The sequence below is a fragment of the Chiloscyllium plagiosum genome, chromosome 39 (genome assembly GCF_004010195.1).
Source record: "Chiloscyllium plagiosum isolate BGI_BamShark_2017 chromosome 39, ASM401019v2, whole genome shotgun sequence".
Classification (NCBI taxonomy): Eukaryota; Metazoa; Chordata; class Chondrichthyes; order Orectolobiformes; family Hemiscylliidae; genus Chiloscyllium; species Chiloscyllium plagiosum.
In genome coordinates, this window is record NC_057748.1 from 8,654,252 (window position 1) to 8,679,552 (window position 25,301).

The following is a 25,301-nucleotide window of genomic DNA, read 5'->3' on the forward strand; positions in this document are numbered from 1 at the left end:
CACTCACTCAGGAGCACAGCTTCGGCCTTTGTCTCGCCTAAGATGGGCTCGAAAATTCGCAGTAATGGTTTTGCAAGTTGCTGCTCCAGATAATACTGCGTATCAATTGGAATGTTGTTCTCCAAAACATAGATTGGATCCTTGAGGGAGAGAAATGGGAAGGAATAAAGGATCATAATAAATTGGAAAGAAAATTCTACAACAGAGAGCTTGAAATAAAATAAATCATTGGCCAATTCTTGGGAAGAAGCAACTACTCCACTTTTTTTAAAACTATGAACAGTCTCCACATTTCTGGTTGGGACTTCCAATCTTCTTCAGAAATGTGCAAAGTTCCTAATATCCAACTATTCCCTTGTAATGCAGGATAGTAAAGGGACACTAAGTCACCTCACTTTTTTATGACAACAGTAGCCATATTCTGTTAAGAGTATAAATGTCATAAAGTTGAAGTTAATGGTGTAATGTCCAGTGTTTTACAGAAAACCATTTTCAAAAATAACAGCTGTAATTATTATTTCATGATCAGCATTTACTTGTTTACTGCGCAACCCCCCTTTCACTCCACCACACATGCTTATCCTCGTTCCCTCAGCTGCTGACTGTTCTTTTCCCTCCTTCACATCTTGATATATTCAGACCTTCTCTCAACCTCATGAAAAAGTTCAGTCCCACCAGCCCCACAACAATACCGATGACTCTTCTGACATCGGCTTGACAGACAGGAGCCAAGAATTCCAAAGAATGAGGGGGGGGTTGTACACCATCATCTTGGGTGAAGAGGGTAGCGTCATTGAGAATTATCATGGGGTTAATAGTAAGGGAATAAGAACTAGTTGGGAAAATTAACTGGCTCTAGAATAGATTCAAAGTTCATTGTCCAACCGAATAGAACAGACTAGTTCAGGACCCACAGAACCTCCTTCACTAAATGATTTCTACTTAAAGGCTGGTGCAGAGGACGAGATCCACAATGGCAATAAATTTGCAGACAGCTTTTGAGAGTAGCAATGCAGATGGTGCTCAAGTATTTAGCAGTTAACTTAATTCTGGACTTTCAGGGTCTCTCTGTCACACACAAGACTTCATAATATTCACCACCCCTTGCCGAGAAAAGTACAATTGTAACAGTGATACTCGAAGTGGGGTGCCATCCAGAATAAAACTCAATCAGTGCACTGTTAATGATCTTAGTAATCACTTGGTTCGTATCAGCCAACTATGGCCCCTTTTGTTCAAACTGCAAGATAAACGGTGTAAGGGTCCGTGTGCATGGGGTGGGTTACTCTTCGGAGGGGTGGTGTAGACTTGTTGGGCCGAAGGGCCTTTTCCCACACTATAGGGATTCTAATTAAAAAAAGCTACACTGCAACAATTCAGAAATGTTATTTCAACACCTTGTCTGTCAGTTCTATCAACAAACCTGAACAGTATCATCACCTCAAAATTCCTCAAGTTACAAACCACCAAATCAGAAATAAATTGTCCTTTGACAGCCACCTGTAGTTGCAAATTCTTGTAATTCATTACATGCCACTATTGTGGGTTAAAGGAGCAAGACCAATATCACATTTTCAGAAGAACCAGCCATGATTCTACTGAATGGAAGCGAAAGTTTGAAGGCCCAAATGGCCTACCCCCTTGTTCCTAGGTCTTATGATCTTATCTTTAGCTTACGTACACACTGTCCAGCAGGAGATGCCAGAAAGGAGATCCTAGGATGGAATCCCCATCCCCACCAAGCCCAAAAGACACTTGGGCTAATTTCTACCCAAATAAGAATAGCTCTATCTACACAGATAGAGTCATAGAATCATAGATTGGACACAGACCCTTTGGTCCAACTAGTCCACACCCATCATGCTCCCAAACTAAACTAGTCCCATTTGCCTGCATCTGGCCTATATCTGTCCAAACCTTTCCTATTCATGTCCTTATCCAAATGTCTTTTAAATGTTGTAACTGTAGCTGCATCCACAACTTTCACTGGCAGTTCATTCCACACACAGACCATACTCTGGGTAAAAAAGGGTCCCTCATGTTCTTTTTAAAACTTTCCCCTCGCCTAAAAAATATGCCCTTCACTTTTGAACTCCCCCACCCTCAGGAAAAGATCCTTGCTATTCACCTCACCTTATACTCATTATGATTTTATAAACCTCTATATGGTCACCCCTCAACCTCCTACATTCCAGTAAAAGTCACCCCAGGCTATCCAGCCTATTTTTCTAACTTAAACCCTCATTCCCATCAACATCATGGTAAATCTTTTCTGACCCTCCTCCAATTTATTATCTTTCCTATAGCAGGGCAACCAGACCTCACACAGTACTCCAAAGAGGCGTTACCAATGTTCTGTAGAACCTCAATGTGATGTCCCAATTCCTATACTCAGATGTCTGAGCAATGAAGCCAAACAAGCCAAACACTTTCTTAACCACCCTGTCTATTGTATTTTTATCTCATTGTAATTATGATAACATTTTTCACAACATGAATGTTCTTCTCTCAACAGCTCAGAAAGGTTATGAAATTAAACCTTTAAAAGTCCGTAACGAACATAATTGTGTTGCAATAATACCATACCGTTGTGATTCTTCTGCACAAATCCTTAAGCAGCTGTTAAATACATTTCTTTTTAAAAAAGTTTGGGAAGGTTTTGTGTGAAAGGAATGAAGGAATTTCCGTTGTCTCAATCCAGCTACCAATTGACATAAACCCTCAGTACGAGATTGACTGGCAAGCTCACCGAGTAACGAATGTAAGTATGAATTGGGAAGTGAAAAATTCCAGAGGATGGCCATTCTTCTGAAAACTGAGCATGAGGATCAAATAGGGCAAAGCAGACAGAACTACTAATTCAAAAATTGCTCATTTCTTTGTCATAGGTCCTAGCTTGTTGCAGTGGACAACAAACAACAGTTCCTTTGTGGTTTGCTTGCTGGGTGCAGATACTTTGCCTTATTAGGTTCAATTATTATGTGCATCCCCCTGTACTATTGTAGGATGGGAAACACACCTGATACAACAACACCAACACCAAAACCACTGAACTTTCTCTTTGAGCTGAGGAAGTTAAGCGATTAATTAAACATGTTCAGAAAATAAGGAAATACTTTCACAAAACTGAGAAAAGAGAACAAGTGCTCAAAGGCTCACTTCCCCAAGCACTGCGTAGCTGATACCACAATGGGGAGGGTTCCCAAAAACGCTCTCAGAAGACACTGTCATTAATTTCAACTTCTCTAGCGTGCACTCTAAATACTATTATGTTTCTTTTTGAAAAGGTGGACAGGTGGAAACAGGATAAAATCTTAGACTGCATGTTTAGGTGATTGACTCTACTGCCCTCATTAGCAATGCGGATGGAGCACTACAGGATGATCATATTGAAATAATTTTACCTAGCCTCTCTATTGCAAAGGGAACTATTGTTCATAGGTGAAATATAAGCATGGGTGGGGAAAAATGAGGCAAAATACCTGCCTGCCATCTGTCAGCCTCTGATGAAAAATATGGCACGTTTATCAACTTGAACAAGTGAGGACCAAGCACGCTGCAAAGTCCTCTATGGATAAGCACCCATCAACTGTTGAAAACATACTTCTGGAACCATGGAACCCTACTCCCAGGGGAAAACGAAAATGACTTGCATACTTAAAAAAGTCAATTACTCTGGGTACACTTTATATAGTTTCCACAATTGCCTGCTTTGCTTGCAGCTCCCTCTGCATTTCCCAATGTCAAAAAGCTGTGGAATTAGAAAATGAAATTAAAAAAAAAAGGACAAAATGACAACCGGACAACATAAAGATTAAAAATAACTAATGCACCTTAAGTGTAAGAACAAGGCACAAGCTAGACATTCCACAGCAATCACCTCATCTGCTCATCACACAAAACCTCCAATGCTCAAGAATTAGATTGCATACTTGCCACTTGGCTGGAGAGGTACAGCTACAACACTTCCTATAACATATCAGCATCTAGAATTTTGTTTATCAGTCCCTGTATCTGCCTCTGTACCTATATCTACATACTGCAGCAATTACAAAGCACCACACACCAGTGAAATGCACACCACCAACTCATATAGGTGAATATATTAGCACCAACTTACCTGCAATCTCTACAATCAAGATAAAGTAGCAGCATTGTGGGAACACTATCACCTTAAAGATCTCTCTAAAATTGAACTGAACAATAATTAACATTCCTCTACTGCCAACACCAGTAAAACAGATTATCTGGTCATCACCCTATTACTTTTTAATTGGATCTTGCCCAGTGTATGCGGCAAACTATTTCCTGCATTACAATGGTGATTTAGGTTTGAATGTAAATGATTGGCTGGAAGTACTTTGGGACCTCAGGAAATAAAAAATACCTTCCATTCTTATTGTTAATCGCCATAATCCTGGAATTCCATACCCAAAACTATCATAGGTCTCCATTACCAAAGAGACGTAATCAATCAAGGTGAAAGCATTTAAGCTCAGAGGAAAATCTACAAATTGGTAACAGATAAGACTTAGTCAGCGGCAAGCAAATTTTGAAATAAAATTAAACATTTCTACCTCAGACTTCATGTAGGCTGCTACACCTTTTGCAGCACGGATGATGACATAGGGTACCCGGTCTCCAAGATTCGGTGCGCTGCCTGCATCTCGCTTTCGCATCCTGTATGGCATAGATAAGAATGGATCAAACACATAGTTGCAAAAAATTTTCCAGTCGAGTATTTGTTAATTCCAGTCAATTATTTCAAATATTAAATCAATTGAATTAACTGAATTGATTTAATCAATTCATTAAATCAGATTCAAGAAGGCAGCTCACCACCTTCTCAAGGGTAAACAGGGATGGGCTATCAATGCTGGCCAGCCAGTGACACCCAAATCCCACAAATAAAAAAAAAAATTGTGATTCACCAATTGAACTCTGGGGACTTGGTAATTACTAGGCTCGATAACACTCCATTATGGTGGAACAAACATAGTGACCAGAAAAAAAATGCTTCAATCAACATTATTACAAGTGAAAACATTTTCATTCCAAGAATAATGCCAAGCACAACAATGCCTTTACAAAGTATGATTGCCAAGCTGATGAAAATAAGATTACGTCTGCATACGTGAGAGACTCCAGTTTGACAATTTATGAAGTAATTGCAGATTAATTGGTTGAACGTGAGCTCCTCACACAGTCTAGAGTTGCAGAAAATGGTGTGAAGATATATATTCTATATTTAATGGCACAACTGCATTTCAATGGTCAAGATAATGAGTATTTCAATATTATGTTATTTGAATTAAATGAAAACTACAGATATTTTCTTTTGTTACTAAATAGCTCTTCATCCTCACTGATTTAAAAGTGGAGGTCTCAGTATTAGGTGAAGACAAGACTGCATTTTGTACAATGATCCGTAACTGGATCCTAGGGACTGTGGAACAGAACTTGGTTGCCAGATACAATTATTTGTAAGGAAGTCCCTGAAAACGCTTATACTGAGGATATAAGTAGTATACCAGAAACAGGGATAAATCAGGAAATGGAAGGGAAGGAGAAACGCTGAAAAAAATCACAATCACAAGGAAACTCTACTGAACAAATTACTGAAGCTACAGACTAGCATGTCTCCAGATCCAGAAGGACTTCATCTGAGGGACGTAAAATAGTGGTTAGTGAGATAACGGACCATAAGATATAGGAGCAGAATTAGGCCATTCGGCCCATCAAGTTTGCTCCACCACTCTATCATGGCTGATACTTTTCTAACCCCATTCTCTTGCCTTCAACCCGTAACTCTTAATCTCCCTACTAATCAAAAACCTATCACGGTCTTAAATACGCTCACTGACTTGACCAACACTGCAGCAGCAAGTTCCAGATTCACCATCCTCTGCTGGGAGAAACTCATTTCAGTTCTAAACAGTTGTCCCTTTCACTATGAACTGTGCCCTCAGGTCCTATTTTCTTCTACTGGTCAAAATATCTTCTCCACATGCATTCGATCCGGATCTCTCAGTGTTCTGTAAATTTCAATGAGATCCCCACCATCCTCCTCCTAATCTCCATTGAGTACAAACCATAGAGTCCTCAACTGTGTGACAAGCCCTTCAACTCCAGGATCATTCTTGTAAATCTCCTCTAGGCTCCCTCCAACACATCCTTCCAGATACTGAGCCCAAAACTGTTCTCAATATTTCAAACGTGGTCTGACCAGAGCCTTATATAGCTTCAGTAGTGCATCTCTGCTCTTGTATTCTAGCCCTCTTGAAATGAATGCCACCATTACATTTGCCTCCCTACATGCCAATGAAGCTGTATATTCATCTTAAGAGAATCCTGAAATAGGACGTCCAACTTCCCCTTTCCCCATTTAGAAAAGCCCACACACCTCTATTCTTCCTACCAAAATGCATAACCCTACACTTTCCCACAATGTGTTCCATCTGCCACTTCTTTGCCTTTTTGCTTAGCCTGTCCAAGTCCTTCTGCACCTCCTTGCTCCTCAATACTACCTGCCTCTCCACCTATCTTTGTGTCATTTGCAAACTTAGCAAAAATGCCCTTAGTTTCTTCGTCCAGACCGTTAATGTATAACGCAAATAGTCATCATCCCAACACTGCTCCCCTGCAGACTTGACTAGTTGCCATCCTGATTTCTATTCTCTACCTTCTGCCAGTCATCCAATTTCTATCCATGCCACTATCGTAGCCCGAACCACCATGGGCTCTTATCTTATTTAGCAGCTACGTGTGTGGCACCTTGTCAAAGACCTTATGCTAAACTAAATAGAACACGTCCACTGGCTCTCCGTGGTCTAATGTGCTTGTTACCACCTCAAAGAATTGATGCATTAGCTTTAATTTCCAAAACTCCCTTGATTTGGGGTCAAACCATCAGATTAGAAGATAGCAAATGGAACTCTTTATTCAAAAAGGAGGAAAACAGAAAGCAGGAAGCTACACAGCAGTTAATGTAATATCTTCTCTTCTTCGCCTCCCCCCCCAATCCCATAGCAGTATGAACGAGAGCAGCAATCAGGCTCATCAAACCTGGGAGGCATAATGCATCAATCCAACCATCTTTCCAACAGGAAGAGTAGCACTGTAGTCAGGAGCAGTATTCTAGTTGCAGTAAACAAAAATAACAAAAAAAAACTGCAGATACTGGAAATCAGAATAAAACCAGAAATTGCTGGGAAAACTCAGCAGATCTGACTGCATCAGTGGAGAAAACGCAGAGCTAATGTTTCAGCGACTCTTCTTCAGAACATAGTCTTGGCTTGCATTAATAAAATTAAACTCGAAGTTAAACCTAACAGAGAGTATAAGATTCAATTCCAGGTCTGTACCAAGCTACACGGTTTCATCTAGAGCGGTTACTAAGACACCATGATGAGGGAAATGGAATTGGGAGTGAGAATGCAGAGGAAACAAAAAGAAAACTTAGTTCAATTCTTAATGACAGAAAATGTATTTGGAATAGTAAATGAGGAAAAGCTTACACCTGAGGTGACTTGCAACAAGATCTTTTTGAAGCACATTCTAGCAAAAGTCAGAAATTCAAGAGATTTGGTTAGACACAAAGGAATGCAATGGGCACTCTAAAGCAACAACAGCTTTGAAGTTTTAGAAATGTTCCCCTAGGTTGGTGGCTCATTCAAATACAAAGTGTGAGGAAGCGCCCTAAATCTACTTTGCAAGTCATAGACTGAAGGGAATCTCATTCAAATTGAACCTTAAAATAAACCTTGCGATTATGTGAGAACAAAAGAGAGAAAAAATTGAACAGTGTCAATGACACTAAAAATAGATTAGTCTTGATTACAACGATCACCCACTACCCACAAAGAAGCCACAACTGTGTAAAGGAAAGTCCCATAATCCTTTGCGTGGGTCTGAATAATTCTAAAATAAGACATTATTGCCCGAACACCTGCATCAGGCATGAGCAGAAAAGAGCAAGGGCGTTGAGATTGGGCAAGGCTATTAACGATGCGTGACCTCTGCACCTTTTTTTTTAAATTTTATATCAACATAATCACTGAACTGCATCCATGCACCCCCCCCCCCCACCGCCTCTGCGAGTGAGGATGAGTGCATTGCTTCAACAGATCTACATAGAATGCTGATATGCATTCTGTTCTTTGATTGGGGAAACCTTTACCAATGGTATCAAACCTTTTCTAAAACAAAACTAAAGAAATACAGGGAACAAAATAGATCATTTAGACCACTGTGCCAGCTGTTAATTTTGCCATTCTCTGTATTAACTTCCCAAATTTATGAACAAAGACAGATAGGAAAGACATTCCAGTCCATCCAACTCATCCCACACAACTGTTAAACCTTAAGTGTCACAGTTTATGCACTCTCCACCCAACCAGGAACTGAGAGATTTGGGGGGGGGAGTTTCAGAATTTTGACCCAGCAACATTCAAAGAATGGCAATGCATGTCCAGATTGGAATACATTTGAAACTTGAAAAATTTACAGCGGATGGTTCACCAGTGCACATGTTGTCTTTATATTTCCCAAAAGCAGAAACTGCTGGTTTTGGAAGAGCTAGTGAAGAAGCCTTGCTCCAATGCAACCTTAAAGATAGTGCACACAGTGGCCATGAAACACTGGCCATTACTGTATGTGGTGACTTACTATATGTAACTGGTCATCATGTTTGTCAATGCAACAGTTACTGAGATTTAAAGCATTATATTGTGTCTAATATACTTGGAAGTAGATTGGAGAGATGCGTTAAGGAATCATACAAGCCTTTCTATTTGAATATATTTTCTCTACAAATATAGGCATGGATATTTCAATTTTTCCCTCCCTCTCACCATCGTCAAGCGTGGCTTGATATTAAAAAAATATTAAAGGTCGCTTCAGTCACAGGAAATCTGAGCAATTTTATCTCAAAGCAACTTTTTTTTTGTATTTTGCGCAACGACTTCTGGTCTTGCAGCTGCAGTGTGGCCCAGCCTCAAGTTGCTATTTTCACATTTCCTGCAAGACACAGGTCAACGATTCCGACTCCTCATTGGAAACAAAACATAACACATTTCCAAATGAGTATTCCCACTCTGTACTGCAGTATTAACAAAATCTGCCTGAACTTTTCAAAATGAAAATATAATTTTGATAACTTGGTAGGAGGTTCAAAGCCCAATAGAAATTCATTCCAAAGCATCCAAAGGCATTCCACTCTCCAACACACTCAATTCCTCACATATACATACAGGACCACTCTTCAGACAACTAGATTTCAGCAGTTATTTTCACAGTCACTTCAGAAATCTTCAAAGCATTTCTTCAGGTAAGAAAATGTACTCAGGAAATCAACACTTGCTTGAATCACTTAAGGATCAATTCAAGCTCTGAAGTTACTTCAGAAACGAAAAGGAAAGAACTTTTGCACAAATAACCTAAGAATGTTCCAGAATTCATTGTAGTATTTTTTTTTCCCCAAGAGTAGTAAGTCACTGTTGAGAGAAGAAGATGGAAACTAGTTTGTATGGAACTAGGTTCCAAAATCAGTCATGACAGTGGCCAAATAATCTGTGACGTCAGTTTAACGGATAAACTCCCTTGCTCCCCTTCAGAGTACCATGGGATCTATTGAGTGCACAGGAGACAGTCGATGAAGATTCAGTTCGACTTCTTATCCAGATGGCAGCACCTCCAACAATGCAGCATGCCCCCATAACACAATGAAATATTAGCTTAGATGATGGGCTCGGCTCAAGTCCCTTGGGTGGGACTTGAAGTCACAACTGTCTGACTCAGAAGCAAGAGCGCCATTCACTGAGTCACAACTGACAATCATACCAGGCATCAAGTTTTGAGCAGATGAGCAGCACCGAATTTGCTGTTCTCATGCAGGACGATTTCACTGTGGCTCGGGAGAAAATAAGAGCATTATTCTTACGCCTTAACACTTCCTGGTGAGAAAGATATGCAGATGGATGCTATTATTGAACTGAACTGGATTTGGCTGCCTGCACAGGCCTGCTGGCAATTTCCATGTAGCTTCATACATTAATAAAGGCTACTTTAGTGAGGTACCAGAGGATTGCCAACACTTGTGAAACCAGATTCTAGCAAATCTTTAAATTTGGAAGAGAACTGGTAATGAAAGAGTGGGCGTGGAAGGCGGAGGGGGGCAAGAGGAAGAGAAATCTTAAGAGAAGACAGAGATCAACTTACCTTTCTGCTAGCTCCACATGGGCCTGTTTCCCTGCATACTCATCAGCCGTCCTTGTGAGCTCCTTTGTAATCACAAGTTGTGAGGTGTCGATCCTATTACACAGCAAATCGGAGATAACCTCTTTTGCATGCTCAACTGCTCCTGATGGATCCCTTTTACAGAGTAAAAGCATAGCCAATGAAACCCTGCAATGTATTTTGCCCCTTTTAACAAATTGATGAATTAGAAACATATAAATTAAAGCTCAGGAATATGCCGTTTGGCCTTTGGAGTCTGTTCCATGTTTTGCTTGTTAATCCCCATTCAGGCATCTCTTTCAGGCAATATGGTGGCACTCTGAGTCACAAACATCTCTGGTAGTGTCTATCTCTTGGTTGGGGGCAGGACAAGAGTAGAAGGACAAAATCCGACCAAACTCTGCAGTGATAGAGATACCTTAAGCATTGCAAAACCTTCCAAATCTTTCTGAAATAGCAAGCTTGTTCAAAGCTTTGGGTCATTAATTGCAGGCATCGCTTACCGCTTAACATTCTGAATATCAATCATAGAGCTAATTATGGTTCAGATTAATTTGGGTTTTCAGGTCTAATCAGATTGTTTTATACCCTAACTGCCAAGAGATTTTTAAAAGGCCACTGAAGACTTAGCATACACAAACTAAGAAAACCTGTTTTATCTTATCCATGGACGACACGGTGGCTCAGTGGTTAGCACTGCTGCCTCACAGCACCAGGGTCCCAGGTTCTATCCCAGCCTCGGGTGACTGTGTGGAGTTTGCACATTCTCCCCATGTCTGCATGGGTTTCCTTTGGTGCTCCGGTTTCCTCCCTCAGTCCAAAGATGTGCAGGTCAGGTGAACTACACATACTAAATTGCCCATAGTGTTAGGTGCTTTAGTCGGAGGGAAATGGGTCTGGTGGGTTACTCTTCGGAGGGTCGGTGTGGACTTGTTGGGCTGATGGGCCTGTTTCCACACTGCAGGGAATCTAATCTAATCTAATCAAGCTAATGCAACATTCTGATCAAACACCAACTTCAAAATTTAACCAAAGTGTCAGCATTTGGCTGAATGAAGCACAGATTTAAGGAATGAACGAGAACCAGTTCTAATTTCTTAGGAAAATATTTTTTAAAACTGCGTTGTTTGGAAGCTCTCTCAATTTCTAATTATATAAAATTTAATATAGGATTACTGCATCCCCATCCAGCCTTCTGCAGTGGATTCAATCTTCATATTTGTAGATAAAAGGATAATGTGTCTAATGACTATCTTATCAATCTTCAATTGATCCTTTCTTCAGGTCTCATATTTCATTAGTGTATACAACCAGCATAACCAAAATCAGCGGAGAAGTAAATCTTCCAAACTGAGATTGATTAAAATAGAAAATAAGACAGTTTCATAACTACCTGTCAATTAAAATCTTCTGAAGACAAGTATTGATCAGGTTGGCTACCAGTGGGCAATTATCCCTTCTCACCGTCTCTATACCCTTGCAATCCATCTTATCATGGGTATTTGGGTTGGAGGAAAAATACAATCCAGCGTAGCGCTTCTTGTTGATCAGCAGATATGGGAAATACACCTAAAATATAGATTTGTAGAAATATGATCTGTCACCATCTGCCAAAAGGGAAAGGGTTAGCCATACTAATTTCTCCTATGGAAGGATCAATCTTATCATCTTTGACACACTACAAACACGACATTCACTGACACCAATTCCTCCTTTCCCTTTCCCAGACATTACTTCAGCCTGAATCAGACATTTGAACTAGGGTCTTATGTCACGAACAAGCTCAGACCTCATAAAAACGAGCAACAACATATATTTATGCAGCATCTTGAAATATTCCACGGTGTTTTACAGGAGTATTAATGGACACAATTTGACACCAAGTCATATAAGGAGCTTTCCAAGGAGTGTAGATGATCAAAAGTTTGGTCAGCAATAGGGTTTTAATGGCAATCTTAAAACCAGAATGAAAGGTAGAGAGATGGACAGGTTTAGGAAACAATTTCTAGAACTTAGCAAAGATTGTATGATTAAAAATAAGGGGTGCTCAACAGGCGAGAGTTAGAAATATGGAAATATCTGAAGATTGTAGGGCTGGAGAAGTTAGGAAAGTAGAGAGATGCAAAGGATGAGTGTTTTAAAACAGAGATAGAGTCATAGAGATGTACAACATGGATATAGACCCTTCGGTCCAACCCATCCATGCAGACCAGATATCCCAACCCAATCTAGTCCCACCTGCCAGCGCCCGGCCCATATCCCTCCAAACCCTTCCTATTCATATATATCCATCCAAATGCCTCTTAAATGTTGCAATTGTACCAGCCTCCACCACATCCTCCGGCAGCTCAATCCTTACACGTACCACCCTCTGCATGAAAAAGTTGCCCCTTAGGTCTCTTTTATATCTTTCCCTTCTCACCCTAAACCTATGCCATCTAGTTCTGGACTCCCCGACCCCAGGGAAAAGACTTTGTCTATTTATCCTATCCATGCCCCTCAATTTTGTAAACCTCTATAAGGTCACCTCTCAGCCTCCGATGCTCCAGGGAAAACAGCCCCAGCCTGTTCAGCTTCTCGTAGCTCAGATCCTCCAACCCTGGCAACATCCTTGTAAATCTTTTCTGAACTCTTTCAAGTTTCACAACATCTTTCCGATAGGAAGACCAGAATTGCACACAATATTCCAACAGTGGCCTAACCAATGTCTTGTACAGCCGCAACATGATCTCCCAACTCCTGTACTCAATACTCTGACCAACAAAGGAAAGTATACCAAACGCCTTCTTCACTATCCTATCTACCTGCGACTCCACTTTCAAGGAGCTATGAACCTGCATTCCAAGGTCTCTTTGTTCAGCAACACTCCCCAAGACCTTACCATTAAGTGTATAAGTCCTGCTATGATTTGCTTTCCTAAAATGCAGCACCGCACATTTATGTGAATTAAATTCCATCTGCCACTTCTCAGCCCATTGGCCCATCTGGTCTAGATCCTGTTGTAATCCGAGGTAACTCTCTTCGCTGTCCACTACACCTCCAATTTTGGTGTCATCTGCAAACTTACTAAGTGCTTAAGTAGAAGCCAATGTAGGTCAACAAGTTGATTCAGTACAAGTTAGGGCACAGATAACAGAGTTTTGGACGTTCTCAAGTTTTACAGAGGGCCCAAAGTGGATGCGCAACACTTCTGCCCAACCAAATCTTTAATGCCTTTTTACATCTAGATCTGACTACTCCAACCTTTTCCTTGTTGGTCTTCTATACAACACTCCTCACACGTATCCAAAATTCTGAAGCACGCATCTTACTCCAAACAATACCTTATCTGCACTCCTGTTCTCCAGTTTTAAAATCCTTCTCTGTAAATCCTTGTATGGTCTCATAAATTCACGCATTCACCTTCAACCACTTCCCTCCAGACACTGTACTTTCAATTCGGTAATCTTCTATGCAACCTTGCTGAATTGTCAGCTGCTTGGGCCTCTCTCTGATTTCCTTTTACCTCTTCATCTCTTTCATACTTCAGGGTCTTAAAACCCATCTCTTCAATTGAGTTCTTCCCACTCTCTTTCTTCCTAATGAAGTGCACTGGAGCATTTATATTAAAAATAAAACTCCATATAAATGTATTGCATTGTTTCAATAATGCACCTGACCTAACTGCAGAGACAGTGCAATTCAGCTTTTGGAAGGTCAAGACATGTATACTTGTATACCTGTATTCCTTATTTACTTGCCTGTTCTGTTTGACATTTTAGATCATGTTTTGGAATGGGCTCTTCACAGCATTGATAACAGACATCAGTATGTTCATGGAAACTTGAATTCAAGTCTTGTATTTAGCCCTTAAGATTTCATGGCATGATCTATTTGAACAACTAAATTTTAAGAAAACTCATGCATTTAGATAGTGTCTATCGTGAACTCAGGACATCACAAAGTCAGTTAAACATTGTGAAGCGCAATCATATATGACAGCCAATTTGAATGCAGTAAAGTGTTGCACACATCAGTAAGAATGCTTTATGTCAATAAGGGATAAATAGTGGCTAGGAGATCAGATAGAACTCTAATTTTTTTTCTTCAAAATGGGCTAAATGGTCCTTGGCATAAGCAAAAGGAGCAAAAGACCATTTAGCCCTTTCAAGTCTACTCTATCATTTAATGGGTTCATGGCAGATATTCTACTTCAACACTATTCTTTTGCAGTATCAGTTTCCCTTCATGTTTTTAATGTAGAGGAGTCTACTGATCTTAAAAATATTCAACACTGAATTCCGCACCCCCCCCCTCCAAACCAAAGCTCCATGTGCAGACAATTCCAAAGATTCACTACGTTAATTGAAAAAAATTCCTCTCATCTAAATCCGAAATGGCCTGCCCTTTATTCTGATATTGTGCCTACTGGTTATAGACTGAGAAACACTGCTCTCTCTCTCGTCCTGCCACCCCCATCAGAAGATAAACTTCTTGCATCTATCGTTTTGAGCCCTGAAAACATTCTGTTTCAATGAGATCATGCCTGCTCCATTTCTCCTTTCCATACGGGATACTCCCTCCTACATCCCCACCAAGGGCCCAGTCAGCTATCTGTTTAAAGGTTCTGCACTTTGGTCGAGACATCATTGGTGCATCACTCTCTCAGTATCATACCAGGTGATAACTTTAGGCACCGAGAGTGGAATTTAAACTCAAATGCTTTTGACTCAAAAGAACTATGTTAACAATCATGCCACGGCTGACAGAAACTGGCACATACATATGCTGATGTCATAAGAGATTCTTAACTAACAAAAACTTTCTCCTCAAATTGTGGCCACTAAAGCATGAGCTACACTTCAAAGAAGAAAAAGATATGACTTCGGCAGAGGGAAAGAAAAATTAGATTTTTGAACTAGTATTATTATTTTCATGTTTGACATTTTTTAAAATGTATCAATAAATGAAATTACTTCAAATTTAAAAGAATCTCAATAGTTTTATGAAAGAACTTTATGAATGTCAAACAAGCATAAATGTCTACCCTATTTTAAGCTGTAAGTGCAAAACAGCTCAAGGACCATATCTATAATACTGAATTAAGTTTTATATTTGATTTGGCATTGAGTGAAATCAATCTAAACCTCTTTTTAAAAATGGATCCAAATTTGGTCATAAACTGCGAAATAGAGGAAATCGAGTCTGCACACCCAAAGGACAAATCTCTAAGAATCTGCATTTAAACTGGGATGGACCCAAATCCATTATATTCTTAGACTCCTCTCTTCCATTTTACCAAATCAAGTTCAACAAAACTTCATACTAGATTTTCCATTTACCTTTTCAAACTCCAGTTTAATGGGAGGAGTGAAGTGACTTGAAACCCATTCGGCTGCCTCCCGACCCAAAGCCATGCTTTCTTCCACAGTCTCGGCTCCCAGTTTACACATGACAGAATCCGTATCACCGTAAATTACCTAATTAAAAATAAATTAGGAACTAGAATAAAACATAAAAAAATCCCTCTGATGATACAGTAGATATATAAAATGCTGCAGCACCAAGCCAAAGAAGGTCCTGTGTTATACTACTGATTTGTCAATCCCCACTTTCTTATTCTTCCTGCCCTTTACAGTAATTGTTTTCCTCCCCACTTTTTCCCCCTCCTCTCCTTTGCTGTTGTTGCACGAACTGCTTTCATACTTCTTCCTTCTTACTGTGCAATTCTCATTCTATTATTGGAGGTAACAACCTAGTTACCTGAATAAGAACTGGTAGCAGATAAGATTGTTGAAAGCTGCATAACATAATTCACACGAGTAAACTCTGTAACCTCCAACTTTTCAAACTGATTGCCTGGATAGGCCTCAAGTCCTACAATTTGAGAATTTAACAGTAAGTTAGAATACATCCAGCAGAAGATTGCTAATGTTCAAGGACACCCTATATTTAATATTGCTTTGAGGACTTAAGTTTTGAAGGACTGTTGAAAAAATAATTTATTTCAAGTCTCGTGGAAATATCTGGAGTGGTTCCTTTAAAGGAGGTCATTAAAACTTCATTGCAGACATTCGCAATTTTTTAAAAATAAAGTATCCAAGAAACCACATGGCTGGTCATAAATGCTTGCTTTGTTATAAGGCTTATGCCCGAAACATCAACTTTCCTACTCCTCAGATGTTGCATGATTTGCTGTTCCTTTCCAGCACCAGATCTTTCGACTCTCCAGCATCCGTAGTCCTCACTTTCTCCTTGTTGTAGATCCTATTGGGGATGTTTTTGATCATGAATTGCCTTGGAAAGCTCTTGGTTTTATCTAGCTAAGTTGGAGGAAAGCCAGCTAAGAACCAATTGAATTGGGTGTAAGCTTGCTTGCAGTAAGACATGCAGTTAATCTCCTCCATTTCTGAAAAGAATGCCCTCCTGATCAGCTCAGTAAAGGAGCAGGGAGTATGAGTGAGTAGAAAAAGTTGTCTTAGTCAACAGAAACAACAATTTAACAAAGGGCCTTCTAGTCTTTTTGATTTGGTTCTGTACCAAATAATGTTTTTACTCCGTATCATCAAAATGCTTTGTGTTATATTCAAATTAGGATTAAAAGAATATCTCGCCATTGTATTTCCTGAGCAAGCTGTGTCTGCAAGACTTTAGTGGCGAACACACATGATTAGTGACTTGACAACACAAACCAGACATCCCTACTTTACCTTTTTGCCTTCAAAAACCAATCTTTGTGAGGAAATCTAATTCTTCCCTCCTTCCCTGAAGGGTGTTTGTTTGCATGCCTGTTTCATTTAGGGCAATAAGCATTTATATTTTAAATATTAGGTTAACTAGTAGGTGAGTAATTTAACCAATTATTGCACCCTTATTTAGGTTGTGATGATAATTGAGCTAATTCTGATGGGTAGTTTTTTTTAAAATCTGATATGGGTAAGTTATCTAATTGATCATCTAACTAGAGAGAGTTTTTTTGTAATGTTGCAACTAGCATTGTGGCATTACAGTGACAATGCATTCTTCCAGGCTCTGTTGCAACAAGAAAGTAATGCAAAGGATGAATGTGTGGTAACTAATATGTTTACTCCACTTTAACAGTGGAAGGTGAGGGAGGAAGCTGAGGCTGTGGTGAATTTAAAATATGCAAATACCTGAATTGACTAGATGGTTAAAGGTAGTCTTTTCCAAGAGAATATCATGTCCCAACTACAATGTTCCTGATGCACATGTTAGCATTGCGGTCCTTTAGGTAGAAAATGGACCAATTCTTACCTTAGCATCTGCTTTGTAGCCATTTGCAATGGTGTACTTTGATTCAACAAGCTGCTTAGTTTTCTCAATCATTTGTCGACCAAATCCAGTAACGCTCTGGAAAAAAATGTTAGCATTCAGCTTTAAATTCCTTTGCATGATAAGAGCGTGAATTACTCCGAGAAATGAACAGTTGACAAAGGATAACCAGATTTAAAATTAGAGTTTGTTTTTTAAATCATTAAGATATAAGATGTGCTGGGGAATATTATACACTCCATCTTGGATATCAAGTATCAATAGTAAGCACTCATAACTTGAATGTTAAGATGGAAAATAAAACTTTCTCTGCTGCTGCACTATCATCCTCCCCAAACTTGCACCTAATCAAAGCTGATTTATAATGATTTCATTTCTGATATGTTTTTAACTTACGCATTTTGAAAAGGACAAGAGCAAAGAGCAATGCCAAGTATGCAGCATACGTGAACTCTCAGAAATGTTTTGATTAGCTGTCTTGTGCAAAAAACGTATGACCAAAATATATGGAGTCAGAGACCAAGTAACACAAGTGATCTAAAGGTGACCACAAAACTGAAACTGAAGGTAGGTATTATGGAAAATTTCTCAAACAGACAGAAAATGAGAAGTGGTGTCCCACACTGGTTGGTGTTGGAAATACTGTTGTTTTTCATTTAGCATAAATGATTTTGGCTTAGAAATTAGAGAAATGCTATTTGAAATTCATAAATATAAAATTGGGAAGAAAGGTATAACTCGCATTGTAACTCATTACCTGATTACAGAAATATATACGAACTATTGAATCAGAAGCAAGCCATTTAGCCCCTCAAACCTGCACTGCCAACAAGATCAAGGCGATTTGATTGTAATCTCAAACCATATTCCTATCCATGCTTGATAATTTTTCAATCTTTGCCTAACAAAATTTTATGTATCTCTGCCTTAGGAATATTCGAGGACTCTGCTTCCATCTTTTCTGAAAGAGTTCCAAAGAATCATGACCCGCTGAGAAAAATGGGTGACCCAAGATTTTTAAACACAGACTCTGGTTCTCAGTTCTCCCACAAGAGGAAACACCTGCTCGGCATGTATTTTACCAAGGATACTGTGACAATACTGTCATTTTAAAAAGGTTATCTTGTCCTTTTTTTTTGAAGAGAGGTCATAAAGGCAGAGATGTCAAACAGTTTAGTTTAAGAATGGAAGGGGAGTGGCCAGTTCTTCCAGGTCAAGTTTTTTCTTATTTGGTTTAGCTGTAGCAGTCACAAGATGCGAGATTGCAGGAGAGTTGCAAGCTTCAATAAAGAATTCCTCTGACTATCTTCTGAAATCTCTATGGATGTTTTTCCCTTCTGCCTGTAAGGATGTGTTTGAATTTACCTTTTTGCCAAGGGGTATAATTATGGGCTGTTATTGTATTGGAACAGTTAATTAGTAATAGCTACTGTATTGGGTCAGTTAAGTTTTCCAACAGTTGTTATTAAAATTCATTTTTCTTTTATTCATGTTTCAACTGTTGCATTTAAATGACCACACAAAGCCAGATGATTTGACCAGTTACATCACACCTGCCTTTAAAATCAGATAAAGTTAGGGTCTAGGCTACCTTAAAATATTTTTGAGGGTGTCTGGCCTGGTCCATAACACGACTCAGGATTTTAAATCTTTCAATCAGGTCACTTCTTACTCTTCTAAACTCCAGCAGATAACAAGCCTAAGTTGCCCAACCTTTCCTCATCAGACAATCTGTCCATTCCAGGTATTGATCTAGTAAAATAAACCACAGATTGCAGAAGTTGGAGATCTACAGAAATTGCTGGTGAAAACCAGGTGCAGCAGCATGTGCGTGAGCAAAGCAGAGTTAATGTTTCAAGTCTGGCTCTTCATCAGAACTGAAACAGCTAAGAAAAACTGGCATTTATGGGGGCTGGGGAAAAGAAGAGATGGGACCCAGTTTAAAAAAAGAAAGATGAAAGGATACGCGCAAATGAAGAGATTAAGGATGGCAGATGACAGAAGAGAAGCTGACATGATAGTGAGAGCTCAGGGTAGCAGAAAATGGGTAGTCTGTGCTTAAAGTAGACCATGTAATATGATAACAGGCATTGGAGTGGTGAAAATGGGTTGGCTATGTTAAAAGCAACCCATGTCAACTGGATGCAGGGTGGATTTTTTAAAAAAAGGACAGAATCAGGTTCTAGACCTATTGAACTTAAATGCTGAGTTCCAGAGACTACAGGATTCCCAATATGCACTGAGGCTCAATTTCTCAAGGCTTCTCTGAACTGCCTCCATTGCAGTTTATTAAATTATTATTAAATAAGATGACCAATACTGCATACAGTACTCTACATCCTGTCTCACAAACACCCTAATTGATGCAAAACCTGGTGACTTATGAATTCAATTCCCCTTGCGGTAAACAACAGCATCTATCAGCTTTCCTAGTTTCCTGTTGTACCTGCATACCAATCTTTTGCAATTCATGCACAAAGACACCCAGATCCCTCTGCATCTTGAAGCTCCACAATCTTTCTCTGTTAGATAACATGCTTCCTTTAATTACTTTCCTGCCAAAATCAGGAATTTTATACATTCCTATATTATGCTTTATTTGCCAAATCTTTCCCCGATCAATATATTATCTTTTTGTAATCTTGTGTCATTTTCACAACTTACTTCCCCATCTATATTCATGTCATTTGCAAATTTGGCAACCATATCTTCCATCTCTTCATCCAAATCATTTACAAACAGCTGACAACCAGCACCAATCTCTTTCACACACTACTTACTTAATCTTGCTAACTTGGAAAAGACCCATTTACAAAGATATTCTACATTCTGTTAGCCAGCCAATCCTCTAGCCATGCCAATGCGTTACCTGCTCCACTGAGGTTTTATTTTCCTTTGATGTGGCATCTTATCAAATATTTTCTGGAAATCTCTATACAGCACATTCATTGATTCCTCTTTATCTGTAGAACATGTTACTCCCACAAAAGACACTCAGATTAATTAAGCACAATTTCCCTTTCAGAAAATCATGTTAACTCTGCCTAACTACTTTGAATTTGTCTAACTTTGCTGATTTAACGAATGCAATAAAAGCTTCCAAAATTTCCCTATGACAGATATTAAGCTAACTGACATACAGTTTCCTGCTTTCTGTCTTCCTTCCTTTTTGAACAAAAGAGTTACATTTTCTATCTTCCAAATTAATGGGACTGTCCCTGAATCAAGCCTTTCAAAGCCCCTAGGATGAAGTCCATCAGGACCCTAGTGATGAAGAAAGCTATTAAATGGTGCATTATTTAAGAAGGGAGTGAAAGAGAAAGCAGGGAGCTACTGGATCTGTTAGCCTTAAATCACCAGAAAGTAAAATCAATAAAAGGGAACTGAACCCGCGTTGTTAGCATTTTTCTGTATTGTAAACTAGCCAGCTAAACAACTGAACTATCCTACCCCCCGCTGTGGACGGGTTAAGATTCTAAACTCCATTAAATTTGAAGTCTCTGAATCAACAAACTGAGAAGACTTCGATACTCAGTCCGGGTTGGGATCAGTTTTTTTAAAAAACTTTTTTTTCCTCTTTTTCCTAACCATCTTCCTTAATCATTTAAAACTCCAGGAGAAAATAATGAATGGTACAGAAGACAGCACTACTTCAGCGCTCAATCTGATTGACCTTCTTCTATTGGCTTCCAGTCAGCACCTGTGTATTGCATTGTGACCAAGAAAGGGAAGTGAACAGTTGTGAATAGATTCAAAGAGTGCAGTGCTGAAAAAGCACAGGCGGTCAGGCAGCATCCAAGAAGCAGGAGAATCGACATTTCCAGCATAAGCTCTTCATCAGGAATCTGGAGTTTATATCCTCGAAACGTTAATTCTCCTGCTCCTCAGATTCTGCCTGACCTGGTGTGCTTTTCCAGCACCACACGCTTCGACTCTGATCTCCAGCATCTGCAGTCCTCACTTTCTCCTAGTTGCGAGTAGATGCCCACATCCCACAGTGCAGCAGAAAATACGGCAAAGTTGTGCTATCCTCCTCAAAATTCAGTTTGAAAATATTTTTTCTTTAAGACAAAAGAAAACCAGCTGCTCCCACTGCCTCAACCATCAACAGATGGTCCTAAAGTGATAGAGATAAAGATTTAGGACCACATTACTGTACAGTCTCTCAGTTACTTGCTGCTAGAACACTTCAGAACACAGAGGTCCCTTTATTTAGTCTGCAAGGAGAATAACTAAATCAGGAAAAAAACCCAAGTCCAAGGCCGCAACATGCACTATCTGCAGCATGACCAAACAACTATTTCTGATTAAAGCTTATATACCAATGCCATAAGCATCTCCTAACTCAGCACTGTTTTGAGCCTAAATTTCACTTTCAAATCACGCAACTTGATGCTGACCTACCTCTTTGACCAACAGCTTCAATATCTCCCAAGTGTCAGGTTTCAAAGTTTTGTATGATAACATTCCTGTGAAGCACTCAAGAACATCTTAATACAGCAGCAAGTGTACTTCTGTTTGTCCAGATGAAAGAAAGACTGCAGCTCTGGCAGAAACAGAACTGTGTGCACTACTGAAGATTCCTTCCATGACTTTGTGACTGGAAAGAAACTAATTGGGCAGTAATTGGCACTTTGCAAGTCATTCTTCTCATTCACTGTGATTGAAGTATCTGTTAATTTCCTTCCTTCCTCTTTTCTCTAGTTTTCCCAACTTTACTAAAATCTTTTCTTATTAAGAAGTATTAAGTTTTGATCAGGTACATGCGTCTGAAATGTTAAGATCCTCTTTCTTTAGAGATACTGATGCACTTCTTGTATATCATCAGCATTCTACTTCCACAATAGATGGAGACAAGTTATTTCCTGAAACAGGACAGTAACCAGATTTTCTGCAGCAATGGAAGAAAGAGATGGGCAAAGCTGAGAAAAATCAATTCCCAATGATTATCAGGGTATTATCACCCAATGACCTTTCCGGGCCAGCAAGATATTCTAAAGTTTCTCATGTTAGGAACACAACACAGTGAATTTACTGAAAACTAAATTGGGACTAGATAGAGAGGGAACAAACTGGACATTGTTTTGTTGGAAGGATCAGACTCAACAAATGAAAAAACTTTTCTCTTTCAAATTTATTTCTCACAAATCCAGGAATGTATCTGTTGATTAGATACCATGGTAACAAGGACAGAGATAAAAAGCATTCCTAATGGCACAAAGATAGCTAAGAGAAGTTATATATAAGAAAAGTTGTTTAAATTAAGGAAGATTTTGATAGAATTAATCAGAAAGGAGATTTTCAACACAAGGGGAAGAATCTGTATTAGGAAACAAATACTCTTTGGTGCATAAAAAGTTTTGCTATAAGGAGATTTTAAAGTAGAAACCATTGGATTCAATGAAAAAAAGTGAGATGATTCCCTAAACCAAAGGTAGGTTCGGAGCTAATGAGGAAGCAATATGTCAAAGATGCACTGCAACAATTCACCAAAACTCCTTCAGTAGCACCTCCAAACCCACAACCTCAACCACCCAGGAAAACAAAGGCAACAAACAGATGAGACCACCACCCTTCAAGTTACACAGCAACCTAAATTAGAACTGCTTCACTCTCACTGGGTCAAAACCCTGGAACTCTCTCATAACTAGACTGTGGGTGTGCATACACCATGTGGTTTGCAGCAATTCAAAAAGGCAACTCACCACCACCTGGATCAAGGGCAATTAGGGATGAGCAAGAAATTCTAGCCTAGGCATTGAGGCTCACAATTTATAAATAAGTTTGAATAAGATTTTGGGCAATTCCAGCAAAAACGCCAGCACAAAGAATGGGCCCAAATAACTTCACTTTATGTTGTACAATTCCATCGTTCTCTGGAAGGAAAAACAATTAGTCATAGAGGTCTACAGCACACAGGAAGGACCTTCAACAGATGAAAACAATTAACTAACTATTCTAATCTCATCTTGCAGCACTTGGTCCACAGACATGCATTGCAAGTATACACCTAAACACTTACATGTTATAGATTTCTTTCCCTACCACCCCTTTTAGCAGTGAGTTCCAGATTCCCACCACACTAGGTGAAAAACATTTTCCTCACATCCCCTCTTAACGTTCTGCCGCTTACCTTAAAACTATGAGCCCAGTCAATGCTCCCTGCATCAAGAGGAAAGGTTTCTTCCTGTCTTGGCCTCTCAATCATGCCACCAACACCACCCCGCAACCCCTCTGCTCCAAAGAAAAGAACCCCAATCTATCCAATCTCTCTTCATACTGAAAGTCTCCAATCCAGGCACTATCCTGATAAATCTCTTCTGCATACTCTCTAGTGCAATCACATCTTTCTGACAGTGTGGATTCAAGAACTGCACACAATACTTTAGTATAACCAATGTTTTACACAGTTCCAGCATCTCCTCCCTGCTTTTAAACTCTATGCCTCAGCTAATAAAGCTAACTTAACCACTTTATCCACCTGTCCAGCTACCTTGAGAAACAAAAACAGAAAATTCTGGAAAAGCTCAGAACTTGAGGAAGGGTCACTGCCAAAAAGTTTACTCTGATTTCTCTCCATAGCATAACTAGACGGCATAGGTTTAGGGTGAGGGGGGAAAGATATAAAAGAGACCTAAGGGGCAACTTTCTCACTCAGAGTGTGGTATGTATATGGAATGTTTTGCCAGAGGAAGTGAGGAGTACAATTGCAACATTTAAAAGGCATCTGGAAGGGTTTGGAGGAAGATGAGCTGAGTGCTGGCAGGTGGGACTAGATTGGGTTGGGATATTTGTTCGGCATGGATGAGTTGGACAGAAAGGCCTGTTTCCGTGCTGGACACCTCTTGACTCTATGAGATGCTGCCAGACCTGCTGAGCTTTTCCAGCAATTTCTATTTTTGCTTCTGATTTCTAGCATCCACAGTTCTTTTGGTTTCAGTTATCTTGACAAACTGGTAATCCTTGAGGTTTCCCAGGGTCCTACCATTTATCATGTACTCCTTTGTCTTGTTTGTCCTACCCAAGTACATTATCTCACACTTATCTGGATTGAATTCCATTTGCCACCGATCAGCCCATTTATATCCTCCTGTGGTCTAAGGCTATCCTCCTCACTAATTAGCAATCCACCAATTTTTGTATCAGATACAAACTTAATGATCAACCCTCTTACATTCAAGTCTAATTATTCGCCTAAGTTCATTCCCTTTCAATCACTGCATACAAATACTGAATTGGTACCTTCTGAACTGAATGAGAGGAGTTACGGAGTGCAAACTGACAAATTAGTCTGCAGATCTTTTCCAATCCCTCTGAACAAACAGGGATCTTGCAGAAAGACGCACATTAAAAGATAAAAGGTCCTAGACAACAGGGCAGAAGTCAGTCGTGCTATCCGGGGACCAATACTGTTGTGTACAATGGACAGAAATGATACAGATGAGGATGTATGATTTGAATGACTATTTATATAGATATTGGCACCTTGGGATGAAGATCAGCTTCTGTTACTGCCTTCAAAAGAGGAGGGAAAGAGAGAAGGCAAGATGAAGTATGCAATTGAAACAATCCAGAATGACAGAGTGCCAAAAGCTAAAGGGAGTTCCCAGTACTACAGGGGTACGTTACAAAACTACCTATTATTTGATATGAGCTAGCCTCAAAGCAGCAACCTGGTCACAAAGATTAACTGTTTTAAGAAAACAATTTCATGCAGAAACTTTCCAGAAGTTTGTGATCTGATACTAAACTGTGCACACCACCTGATTTAATCCCTAGTAGTTTAGTCTGAT

The 25,301-nt window shown here is 39.5% G+C and overlaps 1 protein-coding gene across 2 annotated transcripts in view; it reads right to left on the reverse strand.

The window, feature by feature from the left end:
• pold1 (polymerase (DNA directed), delta 1, catalytic subunit) overlaps positions 1-25,301 on the reverse strand; it is a 109,675-nt gene that overhangs the window by 19,341 nt on the left and 65,033 nt on the right. For both annotated transcript variants that reach the window (XM_043679658.1, XM_043679659.1), the window contains exons 18-23: positions 17,491-17,586; positions 15,558-15,695; positions 11,630-11,805; positions 10,219-10,371; positions 4,578-4,680; positions 8-140 (exon numbers count right to left, since the gene is read on the reverse strand). In XM_043679658.1, coding sequence (XP_043535593.1) covers positions 8-140; positions 4,578-4,680; positions 10,219-10,371; positions 11,630-11,805; positions 15,558-15,695; positions 17,491-17,586 — 799 coding nt within the window. The remainder of the gene's footprint in view (positions 1-7; positions 141-4,577; positions 4,681-10,218; positions 10,372-11,629; positions 11,806-15,557; positions 15,696-17,490; positions 17,587-25,301) is intronic.